Genomic DNA, 16,560 nt, shown 5'->3' on the forward strand with positions numbered 1-16,560 from the left:
GTCAACACTGCAAAAGCACAACAACTTACCAAGTATTTTTGGTTTAATTTCTAGTGTAAATATTTTAGACAAAATTAACTTACAAGAACCTGTCAGGAATAAATAGGGGCTTGTTTTATGTCAGTAATTCCTTAATATTGGTGGAAAAATTACTATTTTCACTGAGATTATTTCACTTATAACATGGGGAAAATGTCTTGCTATTAGTGGAATAATCTGCCAGTGGAACTAGTACTTTTTCCATCAATACTAAGAAATTATTTAAGCTTTTCAAGAAGATTTAGAGGCTTGTTTTAAGTAAATAATTCATTAATATTGATTTTTTTCTTCCACTAGAATTTTATTTCACTTATGACAGTTTTTTCTATGTTACAAATTCAAATTCAAAAACACTTTATTAATCCCAACTTGAAATTAAATAAAAATGACAAGTGAAATAATCTGCTAGTACATTTTAAAATAAATATTATAGAATTACTCACTTAAAAGAACCTCCTGTTTCCTTTTGAAAAGTTACTTGTAAGTTAGATTCGTCTTATTTTAAGTGCACTAAGATATTTGCACTAGACAGTAGGCCGAATATACTTGCTAAGATTTTGTGGTTTTGAAGTGAAAATAAAAAAAAATGTCCATGCAGTAAAAAAAAATGAAACATCCTTCATTCTGCATGACAAAACCATGTAAAAATAAATAAATAACTTAGAAGTCGAGACAGACCGAAGCAAAAGTTATGTACACCTGTGAAATAAAAGTCCACTGGACTTCCCAGCAACGCAGCCACTTAGCTTTGGCTTCACTCTTTGGAGGCTGTTTGCTGTTTTCTTTGGCACTTCAGTATGAAAGTCATTGTTGTTTTTAGTCTTTATTTCTGTCCGTTGCTCACAGTTTGCTCTCTTCTTCCTCCAGCGGCCGATTCAAACCTGGGATGAACTTGAGGAGACGCCTGCGGAAGCTCTTCTGTTTGGGTTTTCTCTGCAGTGAGCCGAATCCTCCCTGTTTCTCCGCCGAGCCCACGGACGACGGGGATGACGAAGATCCCCTCAAGTAGCTGCGCGTGCTGGCGCTGCGGGTCAGGTGGGTCTTGGTCACGGTGAGGAGTTCGCTGGTCGGTCGGACGCGCTGCTGCCTCTGGGAAGGCGGCTGCTCGTTGATTTTGTCGGCGCTGTTCGAGTCCACGTAGCCGTCCGAGTGGTACAGGCAGGTCTGGTAGAGCGGGTCGTCCTCGGTGGCCGTGCTGAGGAGGCTGGCGCTGCTGCTGGTGCTGCCGGTGGAGCGGAGGGCTCTCTGGGCCGCGGGGCTGGGCGCGCCAAGGCTGCCGTAGATTCCTGCAGACTCCAGGGACTCGTACAGAGAAGCGTCGCTCATTACGATACCTGCAGGAGACGAGAGCAACGTCAGCACAGCAGGCAACAACATCTGGATTTAAATATAGCATATAAAAGGAATTTATTGACAAAAAGGTTAAATTACGCAAATCGCTGACTTATTTTACTGCTGACGGAAACAGACATAAAAGTCAGCTCGGAAAATCCAGTTAACATTTCCAGTTTTATTGGAAATTAAAAGCTTATGCAATTTGTTGCCTGAAAACAGTGAATCTAGCAACTTTCCTCAATGCCAAAGAATGAACAAACAAAGCAAAAAAAAAAAACAATATCTTAAAGTAATTTTGGTCTAGTTTCTAGAGAAATATCATAGTACACTTGAAATAAGACAAAACTAACTTAAAAGTAACTTTCTAGCAAGAAATAGGTACTTGATTTAAATGATTTAAAATAATTTCTTAATATTGATGAAAATGAACAGTATAAACAAGACTTTTTCCCATGTTATAAGGGAAACAATTTATAATATTGATCTAAAAAAAAATTACCATTTCCACCAGCAGATTAGAACAATACATTTTTCCATGATATAAGTGAAATAATCTGCCTGTGGAACAAGTACTTTTTCTAAATATTAGTGAGTTATTGACTTTAAACAAGCTCCTATCTCTTTGCTGAAAAGTTACTTGAAAGTTAGTTTTGTTTTATTTCAAGTGTGCTGAGATACGTGTAGCAGAAACTGGACCAAAAAACGCTTTTTTGTTTTGTCTAATTGTGAGTTTTTGCAGTGTTTCAGATCTAAATATAAACATTTATTCATCTGTTTATGAGAAAAATGTGTGGCATCAGTAAAGCCAGTGAATTGTAATGATTACTTACCATGGACAAGCCTCTGCTCCTGCACCATCAACGAACGATATTCATCCCACTTCTCATGAAGCGTTTGCTGCAGAGAAAAGCGAAAGATTTGTTACTTTACAAACAAAGCAAGTAGCTTCTTCACACATTTAAAAAATAAAATATCAGCACCAAATAGGTTGATGTTTAAATTGCTGGCTTGGCATCTATAATAGCGGCTGTATTGCATTGGATTAGAGCAGAACAGCTGCTGTAATCTTTAGGGAAAGCTTGTTCACTTGAGCCACTTCACAAGCTGCTTGAGTTGAGTCTGCAGCAATCCCTGCGTCTGCTGCTCAGACCGCTTCGTGCAACAGGCCGACCTGCTGTGGAGACAGGTGTGGAGCGAGGGGGAAGGCGTCCCAATGTGTAGCATTTAACATAACCTAAATGTGTGTGTGTGGGGGTGAAAGGCTACTGGACACATAATCGGCCTGACTCACAAACAAAACGCTTAAGGGAAACTACTCACCTTTAAATACTGCAGCCGGGCCTCGAGCTCAGCTTTTCGGATTGAGTCACTGTAAACCGTCTCCAGCCTTAAAGTGAAATACCAAAAGACCACAGTGTTATTAAGCTCAACAGGAAGCACTTATAAAACCTACAAGGGCAGAAAAAAAGTTATTAAAGAAACTCTATGAGAGGCTTTATTCACAAGTCTACAACAGTACTGGTGTTTACAAGCAGCATGGAAGGATAAACATGAACCATTTCCACTTTGACGGTACAAACGCTCTTTAATCAAGAGCAGTGGAACAAAGTAAAAAACCCTTTTACACACTAACACTTTAAATAAGTGAAGCTGAGGGTGTAAGTTGATGACGTCCGACTATAAAACCCTTAAAGCTCACAGCCTGTCCGCACTAATTGTCCCTTCGACTTTAACAAGCCTCAACGAGGGGTTAAGAGCAGAGCGCGGTTCAAATTAAACACCCAAAAAACAAGAAAGAGAGCAACATCTAAGGGACTCAACACACAACAGGAGAAACTATTCGAACAAGCTAGGAAATTTCATCAGAAAATGCTGAGTCATTGGTTGCTACGGTGATTTTTGTCCCTTCTGAAAAAAAAACCCCCAACAGAAATTCAATCTCAAACAAACAGGTGCTGTGCGAAAACGATACATTGTATCAAAATGTTGTTTAACAGTGAGTGGCAGAAGCCTCTGGTGGCCCCATGTGTGAGTTTTTATAAGTCTACAGTGTTTTATGGAAGCGATACGACGAGTTAAAGAGACCCTTAAAAAGAGGTTTGAGAAAAAAATTCATTTGAAATATAATGGAAGTGAATGGGAGTTTTGGTGTGTCAAATCTACACGTTGGGTGGATTTGACAGAAAACCCCATGTCCTACAACATTAGGAGACCCACTGGGTGAAAGTAGACAAAAATGCCTACGTTTTGATGTGTTACGAATTGCGTAAGAGATAAAAACTAAACCCATCACAGCATTTTCAATAGACAGTTTTTCAGATCAAAGCCTAGAGTGCTTGACATCATCACTCTCTTAGAAAGACAACCAAACAAAACATTTTATGAAACTTAAACTCCTATTATGTACAAAACAAACAGTATAAAAACAAAATTTTGATACCAAAGCTCAACTTTTCATGAGAAGTTTAAACTTTGAACCGTTTTTCTACTGTAAAATATGACTGGGGTCAGGAGCTCCAAACGGCTGAATTTTGACCCTAATTTGGCTCAAATTCCCATCATGTTTAGCATTTTTCTGCGACTTTCGTAATGAGTGTTCGGTAGATCGTAACCAAAAGTCACGACAGGTTTTTAAATACTGTGGGTGGGGAATCAAGCTTATAAAAGTGATGGAAACAGAAGGATAATATCTAAAACTGTTGCCACTTTTAAAAAACTGGTACAAAAGTGCTGCATTGGCATTTTTAATCATTTGGTATAAGAGAAATAAATATGAATATCCCACTTTGAAAAACCTCTTTTGCATCAGAAATTTTCTGTGTGAACAAAATACTTGAACTTAACTTGAACTGTATTTTAATTTGATGAGTTACACTTTAAATAAAACCTGTCACAGTTTTGAGAAACATCCATCATGTCAGATTCAACGCCACTAAACTTTGTAAGTCAGATTTTTGTTTTCATAAATCTGGTTTAATTTACTTGGAGCTAAAAAAAAAAAACTGAGGGGAACAAAAACAGAAATTTCATGTCAGTTAGAGAAGATGAATGAAAACATTCATGTTTTACTTTTGTGAGCAGTAGGAAATGAAACTTCAGGACCAGAAAACGTCAACTATTTGTGTTTTTTTTTTCCCCCTCTCCGCTGACTCAGCTCTTAGCTCTTCTGGCAAAGAACCTCATCGGGCTGAACTGCAGAAACTGCACGCTTCGTTTGGTGACGTAACTGAGGAGCAGCTCAGCGGGTTTCCAGCATTGACACAGCTGAGAACATCCTGAGGACATGGAGGACGGATATCAGATAACAGTCGTCTGTCCTCATGTAACTCGGTATGAAACTCAGAACCGTCTGCACAGGAAGTTACAGAAGATACTCGTCCAATCATCGCCAGCAGGAGTTTAGTACACAATATTCTCAACTTCTGTTTGAATTTCTCCACTGGTCTGATGGTATACAGCTAAAAATTTGCTTTACAAACTTTAACTTAAAAGTTTAAACGGTGGTTTAAGCTTCAAAGCAGCCTTTAACCATTCACCTGAGTGTAGGGCTGAAACGATTCATCAGATTGATCGTGGTTAATCGATTATAGAAGTAACTGTCAACTAATAATGTAATCAATTAACTGCTAACTGGAAAATGCAGACTCACAAAAGACCATTTGATGAAAGTTTAAGCTGAGGTTTAAAGTTTAAAAACAGTCTTAAACTGTTCACCTGAGTGTAGGGCTGAAACGATTTATCAGATTAATCGTGATTAATTAATTATTGGAATAATTGTCAATTAATTTTTGTAATTAACTGGAAAATACAGACTCAAAAAACAACATTTTCAGATTAGAAACCAGACAAAACCTGTACAAAAAATATATACATTTTGCATTCAAGATAATAATAATAAAAAAACTTCTCTATAAATATGTGTTCCAGCCAGAACTCCTCAAGTGGCTTCACTTGGTTCAAATTGTTTAAAAAATATCTCCTATTAAGCATATTTTGCTGTGCAATTATTAAAAAAATAGTCAGCAGATCAGCCATGCACTGCATCGGTGTTAAGTCGAGGAGAAATGGCTGAACTTCGTTTTTCTTTTTACAAATGGTCAAGCGTACACTAAATTAATGCTGTTATTGCATTTTAAACAATAGAATATTTGTGTTCCTCTTTAAAAATGGCTTATTTGTTTAATTGCATCTGCTCATGTATTTCTAGTAATTTATATTACAGAATGAGTAATTTTTTTATTCGATTAATCGCTAGAACAATCGATTTGTGAAAATAATCTTTAGCTGCAGCCGTACCTCAGTGTGTTGCCGCATGACCTGATGAGCTGAACAATGTCCTTGTGCAGAAATCCCTCCACGGCGGTCTCGTTCACACTTGCAATGGTGTCCCCTGCACACACACACACACACACAACATATTAGGGCTGAAACGATTCCTCGAATGATTCGAGTATCTTGATTATTAAAATTCCTCGAGGAAAATGTATCTGCCTCGAAGCTTCGTTAAATTATGTTTTATTATGTAGCGCTGCGTTCCGGCCGGATCGTTATTTGTGGTGGGCAGCGCTCTTACTTCCGCCTGTGAGTTGTTGCGAAGTGCTGGCAGCATGGCGTTGAGTTGTGCGCCGTTTTATCAGGGATTGTTGAACTTTGCGGTGCGATTGTTGGACTATGACAGCTTTTGTGGCACCGTCACGGTTTTGGAGCAAACGGTAGGAATATGTGAGAGAAAGAGAAAGATCCGATTCCTCGGATAATCGTAAAAATATTCTATAGAGTACTCGATTACTAAAATATTCTTTAACAGCCCTACAACATATGTGTCAGCCATGAGGTCACAATGCTCCCAGTCAATATGGATTTAATTTCTTGAAGATGCAGCCAACCAAGGGAGGAAACCTCTGCACATGTGAAGCGCACATGTGCAGCCGTGGCGTTTCAGATTGTGACTGCACTCCAAGTCTCCTTATATCGGAAAGAACCCAAATATTTCATGTGTGTGGTGTTAAGCAGCTGAAGCTGTTTCATCTTCTTTGTGAGTGGCATGGAGTAATTAGATGTGGTTTGGACTCGACGGGCTTTGTGTTCAGGCAGGACAGCCTGCGAGAAGTGAAAGAAGTGGAACTGACACATCCAGTTTGGATTTAGAAGAGATAAACACCTTCTCTCTTTCCTCGCTGACCGGCGGAGACGTAGCGCTCGGCGAGTCGTGACTGAGCCGTGACGACTTTCAAAAGCAGAGACGATTTACTGAAGCTCTCTGGTGTCAGCTCACATTTATTTATTTCCTGTTCTTCCCTGAACCTCTTCTGCTTCAAACTCAACTATCACTCTGGTTTTTTACTCACTGCTTCAGTCTGTTTTGGGGGAATCTATGTGACAAACCAAAAGAAAGTAGTCCATAACTGCTAAGTTGAAGAAAAATAACACTTTTTTTCCCTTTCTTTTTTCTGAAAAGTGTGGCATGCATTTGTCTTCAGCCTCCCCCGAGTCGATACTTTGTAGAACATTTAATGGCAGGAGGTCCTTGAGTGTTATTATCTTATTATCTATAATCTTTTGTACATTTACAAACTGAATACTTTTGCTGAATGATGAATTGTTTCAGAAGTTATTGCGATAAACGATAATATTGTTTTGACACCATTTTTAAGTAACATATTGGTAAAAATGCCACTTTTTTAAGTTCTAAAGAAGCCTATTTGAAACTTTAAAACAATATTTGCCTGGCGTTATAAAAGCTGTGCCATGCTGCCTCAGTCATACAGTTACCTAAAAGAAGAAGCAATAAATAGTTTTTTTAATCATATTTTTTGCTATCCTAATAGCACCATAAAATATTCTGATAAAATTAAAAGTCCACATCGCTCACCTCTACTCAAAACTAAAAGCATCTCAACTCTATAAGACTTGAACATTTCTGTTAAGAAGTGTTTTCGCTCGATACATTTTTGCAAAGATGACTGGGCAGAAATCTCACTCTATAGATTTAAGAAGTAGAACCGTCATGATAAGACATTTTGCTGGACGATAAATCATCCCAGATGAACAATAATATTGTTGTTTTGAAACCATTTTCAAGTAATATAATGGTAATGGTATAAAAATGCAAGTTCACCCTCTCAAAGATGAATAAACGTTCATTTCTAGCAAATATTTAACTCTGGAACTGGAAGACATTTCAAATGTCCAGGATAAATAAACAAAGCAACCAAAAGAACAAATAAAATGGATTATGAAGTGTCTGTAAAAACCAAATGCACGTGAATGAAGCCTTTAGTTTCGGTAGAAAGAGAAAAACAAACATGCAAATAGAAATTATTGGGCTCGCTTTAATTGAGATTAAATTACACACAGGTGGAATTTATTTAACTTCTGGCAGCAATTTGAGGCTCCTTTGAGTTTTTTTGCGAAAAGGTTTAAGGGGTGGTAACACATTTAAAGGCCCTGCATGCGTCCGCTGAAATAGTTGTTTGTTAGCAGGAAAAATGTCAAATTAAGCAGCCACATTTTGACTTCCCATAACAACCAAGCAGCAGGTTGGTTTGTGCTGATGTAATGTGTACAATGTCAGCTGATAGAAACACAAAGGAAACTCTTGTCATGCTCTCTTCCCTTTTGTTTATTTCAAGCATTTTCTCAGGTTATTTCAGGTCTCATCCAAAAAAAGTAAACCATGGAGATAAAATCAGAAATAATAATAATAAAAAGGTTCACTCACCAACTTTAAGTCCTGCTAGGTGGGCCGGGCTGCCGTCGTGCACCCTGCACACGAACGTGCACATCTCCACTGAGTTTTGTTCTTGGTGGTGAAGGCCGTAAGTCTGGGAAAGAGACAGCAGAGAACATGAAGATGAAACAAGTCTTCCTCTTCTTAGATGGCTTTCAAAACAGACGTATGTCTGATGTTCTGAAATATTGTGGTAACAGTGCAACATCAGAGACAGAAACCCACTGAACCGCATGCAGAGGAAGTCATGACGGACAATAGCGGAAAGACCGTTTTATCACAGAGGACGCACAAGTGTGACGCACGCAAGCAAATAAGAGCCACTTCCTCTCGCCTCCCAAAACAAACCGCAAGAAGAACTTAACGAACGTCCAAAATGTATCTTTGTCCTTTTCACTAACCCTGAAAATAAGGATGCAATCATTTTGTTAATTTGTTTGCCTTCAAATATGAAACGACTATTTTTTCCACAACTGATTTAGTCCCATAGAATAGAAAAAACAACCAGAGAAAATACAATTCAACCATATAGAAAAAAAGATAAAATTACGTCTGTGCATCAACTACAGGGATGAATGGACTCAACATGGCTTGAATGTAAGAGTAATATTTAATAATGCATTTGAAAAAGGGCTGCAACTAACAATTATTTTTGTAATTGGTTATTTTGACAAATAAAATTCAAAAAGTTGTGCAATATCAAAAGTACATTTAAAGATGCAAATCTTAATGGAAAAAAAAATTTAACTTGTGAAGTCAATTGTTGTTTATAAGAATCATTCAAGTTGTTGGCTGAAATAAAAACATTTCAAATGCATTTTTTAAAACCCTAAATTAAAATAATTATGCCCATAATGGCTATAAATAAACATTTCAGCAGCCTTTCTGTAAAGGCTTTCTGTAGTTCCACAGTTTGGCTTAACATGCCAACATGTTTCCTCATTTTCGCTGTTTTAATTTATCTAAACTATTTGCGTACTTCCATGCCAGAGTTAACGTTTATATTTTGTCGTCCTGGAAACTCTGACTTGTTACTTCCACATGCATTTCAATGAACTAACTTGTTTCGGTGACCATAGTGCCTCTGCACAAAGGTCAGAGAGGACAAAAATACACTTCCCCATACCAGACACCTTTTAGACAGTTAACGTGCTGCTGCTAAAGAAGCCATTATCAGTTAAAAAAGGACAATAAAACTAGACAAACGTTGAAAATGTTTGTATCTGCCTTGCACAGGTCCTGCTCCAGTTAAAGCATGCATCCATGAGGTTGCATGAGAGTGCCAGTGGAAATTTGAAATTATTCTGATCTGGCCTGCATTTACAGCTACTGGCTTCCTTCTCAGCAACCAGCAGGGTAAACATGTTGGCATGCAAATATCACCGAAAGGCAAATTTCACATTTGCATGCTGCATTCCCAGCTCAGTGTCCACAGTACCGACTCGGAGGGAGGAAAAGCACCAGGAAACGTGAGACTCCACATTCATGGCGGTCTCTGCTGGCCATCAAACTGCTCCTCATGGCCTCACTTCCTTCTGGCCGCAGCCGGGCAGGAAGGGCGGGAACGCCTAACGAAAGCGTAAATAGAACACCGTGTCTTTTCCTAGAAGAAGCCCTTCACTCCCCAAGACTTTATGCGAGCAGCAGCACATTATAATATCCATGTTGTGCTCACACTTTTTGATCATTTCTGTAAACTATTCAAAGAATGAGTATGAAAAACAGAGTGAGGCGTGGTGCTGCAGGGGGACTGGAGATTTGTGAGTAAAGTTCCTGCTGGCATGGTGGGAGAGAGTAGAGCAGGTTTTACATCGACAGCGTGTGAGTAAACCTAAGCGCTTAAAATAAAGATGCTGCAGGGGACAAAAAGGCTTCAGTCATGGGATGAACATGAACAAGTTATTCGACTGATGCATGACCTTTTTACTCCCGCAGGCGCAAAGAAACAACTCAATTTAGAGACGCAGGAAATCATTAGGAATCCACTTTTCTCAGATACCTGATATCTGAGGTTCAGTATCAGTCGATACCGGTCCGATACAGAACAAATTTATATAATAACTCTGCATCAGTATAGCACACTTTAATGCATCGATAGCTTCAAAACCAGTAAAATATGTAAAAACAACACAATTTGTTCTGTCAGTGCAATTATGAGAAGAACAGCCAATGTAATACAATAGGTTGACTAACGTGGTCAAATGTGAAAATAAACTACAACAAACCTTCTTTCAATGGTTCAGAAAGTGCAATTAGGAAATATAAATATAACGTAAAAGAAATAATAAAGCATGACGTCACTCAGAGCAAAAAGCAGAGAATTAGACCGGATAGATCTGCGCTTATGGATCTGGAACAAGGATTTTTTTCCAATAGTGAGACGGATACAGATATTAATATCGATTCGGTGAATCTGTAGAAATTATTTGATTGTTTCTGACACTTTAAATCATGAGAATCAAACGGCATTTTCCCAAACCAAGAAACCTTCATTAATCATGTGATTTACCTGAATCTCAAAACCAAAGGCCTCCTCTTCATTTTTCTCCAAGTCCACCACTTTCCTAAAGAGAGAGAAAGAAAGACAGACAGAAAGAAAGGAAAAAAAAAGATTTAAAACCAGGACAGTCAAAATTATTTATCTATTCATAAACCAAAAGAAAGTCAGTTATTATTTGCAAGCTGTTCTGATATAGCAACCTTTATTGACTGAAGGAAGGCACCTCTATCATAAACCAACAAAGCAGCAGACAGATGTAAAATGTAAAACTCTGACACCCATAAATAAGAACCAATACAATCTTCTGCATTCAGAAATCACTTAATCAGTAGATAGTCCGTCTATGAGTTATTTGACCTTGATGTTAATTAATGCTACCAACAACCAGTTGAGTAACTTATGTAGCAGAAGTTTAACTGCTTAAAATAGAAAACAAAAGCGTGAAGTGAAAACTGGATTAAATAAGGTCACGTAACCAGTTTCAGATATTTAAAACAAAGAACTGATCAATAATTATTGACTGATACAAAACACTTATATCATGATATGTTTTTCACAAAAATAATTAGTCTTCTCATTTTTATTTACATAATGCCTTATTTTCTGTTGGTGAATCACAAAAAGTACCAAAATAATGCAGTGATGTTTGTCGTTGCAATGGGACAAATGGTGGAAAAGTTCAAGAGTCTTTCAGGCCATGTGGATTTATTAGTACAGTGTCTGAAAAGCATGAGAGGACATGTTGCTGCTGCACAGGACGTCGTCTGTGTCCGGCTGCATGTGGACGTCACAGAGACACAGGACAATGAAATGCCACCAGCAGCAGACATAAAAATTCATGAAGATGCTTTACAGATCTCACGAAAACCTAAATCTACAAAAGCTCTCTGTTTGGACTCTGCGATGACGCAGTCATGGCGTCAGAGTGAGAGGAGAAGAAGAAAGCTGTGACTGATGTTGACGAAGGAACCGAGGAGATTGTACCTTTGTGGTTCTGGGGGCAGCGTTAGGGGTTTCCACTTCTGCGAGCCTCCACCCTGTGAGGAGAAAACGAAAGCGAGAGATGAAACATCTCAGACACCTGCGTGAGGTTACTGCCAGATTACTCACAAGGGATTCCCCCCCCCCACAGTGTCCAACATGTGAAGGATGTATTGTACACATCACTGCTTCAACCGGTCTGTCAGGTCTATCAATAGCAAGCGCGTGGCAAGTTGTGTGTTTGTGTCTTTAAACCACTGATCCACTATGCTTGAAAACAATAAGACTGAAACTAGACATGCATGTCTGGGATGCTTTTTGTTTACTTTCAACTGGAAATTGAAGTTGAACTATCAGGTGTGAAACTATCAGGTTTCACACCTGAAAGTTCAGGAGACTCAGTTTGATTATGGACCAAAACTGCGCAAAATTAGACCTAAAGCTAAGTTTAGCCTGAATTTCACAGTAGGTCAGCTGCCCCCGAAGCACACAAACTGTTGATTTATTTATTTTTTCATTATTTAGAGCCATTCACACAAACTCCAGGCTGTAAACAGAAACACACAAGGCACTGTGGTAAACACTGGGCTACAATAAGCGCATTGAGAGATAAACCAAAGTCAGCAGCAGGTCAGGCTCCAGTTCTATCTGACTGTGTAAAAACGACATGCAAGCATCCAGATACTTTGGCTGAAAATCACCTAAATCATTTTCAAATGTTGCTCCCATGAAAGCCTGCTTTGTGCCAGAGGCTCTCTGCCCAGTAAAATGTTGCTTTCTTTATGTCCCAGAATTGTCCAGCACTTGTCTCAATGAGTGCATTTATTCCCAAGTACCCACACGGAGCAGCCGGGGGCGGACCTGACAAGGTCTCCGTCCCTGAGCGCGCACAATGCAGTGTTGTTGGCCCCACTGCAGGCTGCGGGTGGGTGGGGTTCCTAATAACTGCGCCTCACTGTACGACACGTTGTGGAGACAGGATTCTCTAGAGGTGTTTTCGGGAGACTTGATTTATTTTGATTATGGACCAAAACTGCAACATTTGTTACATTTTCGATTTCACGCTGCATTGTGACCAAAGATCCAAGCCAAATGAAAAAACTGTTCCCCTCCACGCCTGTGGTGGCGCTGCACCAAGAACTACTGAAGGAAACGACACAAAAACCTCCAAAACATCAGCTACAAGCAACTGATGTTTTCCAACAGAACAAAACTCTTCAGTGTAAATGATGTAAATAAGTGATAACTATCAGTTTAATTTATGAAGTTTGAGTTGGAATAAATGAGTGTAACTATTAATATCACATCTCTTGTTTGTGGAAAAACACTTTAGTCTTTCCTGGTTTATAATGACCACTTTGTTCTAGATATCCACCTAGAATATCTTTAGTATGTACTGAACTTTAGTATTTACTGAACTAAAGTATTAAACAGTGCTGAAGCATCAATCGTACTTTCACAGAAAACGAGCTGCCACAGGAGCAGCCATGATCTGGAGGTGGAGACAATGAGTGCAACTTCTATCTTTCCAAAATGTAAACAAAAATTAAATTTTAGCACTTCAATTTGCCTTGTTGCTGAAAATGTGTTGTAACCTTAAGCGGTTGTAGAATTTGTCTTTTGTTTGGGTAAAAGTCCACGAGCCATTTCTCTCGCTAGCGCTAGACTAGCACGCCTGTTTTGGTTGTATTTACCCACAAAGCCCTGCACCATAGTCCGCTTCATGATTTTGGAGCTTTCTTTGGTCCGATTGGCGTTCACATGTGTGTTCATACCACGCCAGAGTTCACGTCAACCCAGCCGAGACCCAGATTATTAGGCTGACAAGAGTTAAATTTTTTGCGCAATCACGCTTCCCCAAGCGAATCAGACTTTCTAGGCAAACAAACTATAGAGATTGATTAAAGCAGGAAGTGAACTGTAGCACAAGGCATTCTGGGTAAATACAACCAAAACAAATGCAAGAGGCTAACGCTAGCAGGAGAAATGGGTCATGCTCTTTTACTAATGTCAAAAGAGAAACTTCTAACATTTGACATTACTCCATTTTTGTTTAGATTCTTTGAAGGAGGAAGTTGCAAATTTCTTCTTCTGAAGTTTTCATGTCGTTTCCTTGAAGGTGCAGCGCCCCCGCAGGTGGGGAGGGAACAGGTTTTTCAATTAGTTTGGATTGTTTAACACAGTGAAAATGTAACAAATGTTGCAATTTTGGTTCCCGATCAAACCGAGTCTACTGGACTGTTGGTTGTGAAAACACCCGAAATGTCTGTCTTTAGCCCAAAGTTAATGTTGAACAACTGGAGAAAACCCAGAGCAGAAAAATGCTGAGTGACCAGAATTAGACAGAAAACTGATCTCATTCTTGGACAGAGTAGAAGAAGAAATGTCAGTCACTTGAAAATCAATGACTTAATCTTCAAGTAGAGGCAAAATGAGGAGATCAGGCTGTTTTCTGGGAGCTCAGCAGTTCTTTTAAAACCACAACAAGTACAAAAATCATCTAAAGATTAGATCTGAAAGAGATTTTAGATTTCTCATATTTTATGCTTATGACTGTGATCTACTCCAAGATCTAGATCAAGTACAAGAAACTGTCCTACATCAGACCCTGAACCACAGCAGACAGGGCAGCTCACTTTGATGCATCATGGGTAAAAACCTGTCCTAAATATCTGATCGTTTATTGTAAATTACACTGTGGCTGAAAAACATTGCTTTCCTGAGTAAAATATATTGTTATTGATTGGCTTTCCGTTAGAGCTGTATAATTTGTGTAATGCTGAAATTACAAAGCATTGCTTGGATACAATATTTTGGTATTTGAATACATTTCAGTGCAGTGTATTAAAACATTGTGTTTAAATTACATATTTACCCAGCTGAATGTTTATCGTCAACAATAATTAGATGTTTTCTTGTTACCGTAAAGACCTGGTCAGCAAAATAAGGGCAAACTACTTAAAATTATTAGCAAATGCCATTAAGATGTGGATTAATGTTAATTTATAAAATGGAGCAACAAACAATTTGTTGTAAAGTCAATTAATTTCTTTATGGTATGTGGATGATATTAGTTTCTGGTTTCTATTTCATCCCAGCTTACGCCTGTTTCACATTCAGAAACAAACCATTCGGTCTTTAGTAATGTACTTTATCAGTTTTGTTATTGGTGGTTTAATATTTTAATGACTTATGTAAGAAAAATAGGAAAAGACTGATCAATTTTTAAATTTAATTTAACTGTTCTGATAAGCATCTATTGATTGCCGAATAAATTTCATAGCCAAAATCCATATTATATATATATATATATATATATATATATATATATATATATATATATATATATATATATATATATTATTGTAAATGTGATTGAGTTTTATACCGTTATGACACTAAACTATAAACTACAGCAGGTAACAAACATAAAACTGGTTTTATGAACTGATGCAATGTTGGTATGAGACATGACAGAACAGGAGAACAAAAAAGAAAAACTGGGAGAAAAAACTCAACTATATGAAAGGACAAAGTGAAAAATAGTGACTGAATGTGGTTGGAAGCTCTTGGGCCCCATTACGATTCCGATAAGGGCCCCATGTGGGGATGAACCGCCCCTGTTTTGTCCCAAATGTGGGCTATTGGACTGAACATGCTGCTTTTAGTGATGACTGAGGATAATGTTAACTATTTATGAGTTACATTTTTTTAAAGTGTAAATAGAAACAAAAAGAAAGAAAAAAAGATTTTTACATTTGTTTTACGTCTGTAAATGATAAATTAATAACTTTAACAGGTAAATTTGACGGTGTGAAAATAATCAAACAATTTTTGAGCCCTACCTTCTTGAAGTTTCTGGGCAGCGTGCCCCCAGAATAAGCCAGAGTCTTGTAGTTATAAACCTCCGAGGAGTTGGCCGGCAGGTCCACCGTCCTGCAGCTGTCCGACTTTGACGACGGGAAATAAATGTCGTTGTCCTGGGATGCGGGTCCTCCGTCCACCCCGCTGGAGTTCACCTTCTTCAGCCTCCTGAACGTCATCGCTGCTGGGACGTAAAAGTGAAGACAGTCCGGTACGAGACGATGGAGAGAGATGCCGAAAGTTTGAGCCTCAACGTGAAGCTCACCAGAACTTCACTGCGGCTCCTGGGAGTGAAGTGTCGCCGCTCAACAGGCGGTGGAGGCGGGGACTCATTAGCTCCGAGCGACGTAAATGAGTGCCAACAGCCATGACTGTGGTGCTTTCAAGAGCGCCTCGGGCGTTTGCCTTTCACATTTCACACTGAAGGGAATCAGACTAGGAGACGGTGTTGTGTAGTAACTAGTTACATTTACTCAATTACATTTACTTGAATTGAAAAAGAAATACTTTTAGGAGTATTTTTACTGCGCTGTACTTTTTTGTCTTACTTGAGGAATTTTATTATGAAGTATTGCTGCTCTTATTTGAGTGTATATTGAATGAAAAACAAACATGTTTTAACCAAAAATTCACTACACACACAGACACACACCTGAAGTTTTTGTTAAAGTTTCATGAAAGAAACTGATTTGGAATTTTTTTTTGTTTGCCTGATTTTGTTATTTTTTGTTATTGACATGAATTATTGTCATTTTAGTTTTTAAAACACCAAAATGACCATTTAACTTTATATTTTGGTCTGGCTGATGATACAATTTTACAATATTAAATTACTGACTATTTGATCAGTTATTACCAAATACTTTTTACTCTTAAGTAACTTCTTGGATGGCTACTTTTTTCTTTAACCTGAGTAAAAATATGTTGAATAATACTTTTGGGGTATTCTGCCAACCTTTGCTAGGAGACAATGACTGTCACAGTGTAATGTAGACAGATAAAATGTGAAAAGATCAATCTCCTCCTCCTCTACTATTGCAGTTTGAAAAGATTCACCACTCCCTCCTCCTCAAAGCCAGGAGGAGGGTCTTAGCGCTGTCAATCATCCTCA

General features: G+C 38.4%; 1 protein-coding gene across 1 annotated transcript; it reads right to left on the minus strand.

Annotated features, from left to right (window-relative positions):
* Window positions 1-315: 315 nt before the first annotated feature.
* On the minus strand, window positions 316-15,800 carry grasp (general receptor for phosphoinositides 1 associated scaffold protein). Its single transcript, XM_005798910.2, has 8 exons — window positions 15,431-15,800; window positions 11,589-11,641; window positions 10,614-10,668; window positions 8,096-8,198; window positions 5,671-5,764; window positions 2,695-2,761; window positions 2,205-2,271; window positions 316-1,373 (listed from the first exon to the last, which is right to left on the minus strand). Exons 1-8 carry the CDS (start codon window positions 15,626-15,628, stop codon window positions 880-882), a joined length of 1,131 nt encoding a protein of 376 aa, XP_005798967.1. The 5' UTR covers window positions 15,629-15,800; the 3' UTR covers window positions 316-879.
* Between the last annotated feature and the right edge of the window lie 760 nt (window positions 15,801-16,560).

The sequence above is a fragment of the Xiphophorus maculatus genome, chromosome 1 (genome assembly GCF_002775205.1).
Source record: "Xiphophorus maculatus strain JP 163 A chromosome 1, X_maculatus-5.0-male, whole genome shotgun sequence".
NCBI lineage: Eukaryota > Metazoa > Chordata > Actinopteri > Cyprinodontiformes > Poeciliidae > Xiphophorus > Xiphophorus maculatus.

What these genes read in the sequence shown, in the direction of transcription:
- grasp (XM_005798910.2), bottom strand. Translation starts at nt 15,628, where the DNA reads ATGACGTTCAGGAGGCTGAAGAAGGTGAACTCCAGCGGGGTGGACGGA. An exon ending in CTGCCCCCAGAACCACAAAG is followed by an intron (nt 10,669 to 11,588) that starts GTACAATCTCCT and finishes CTCTCTCTTTAG; the next exon opens with GAAAGTGGTGGACTTGGAGA. An exon ending in CCTTTGGTTTTGAGATTCAG is followed by an intron (nt 8,199 to 10,613) that starts GTAAATCACATG and finishes TCTCTTTCCCAG; the next exon opens with ACTTACGGCCTTCACCACCA.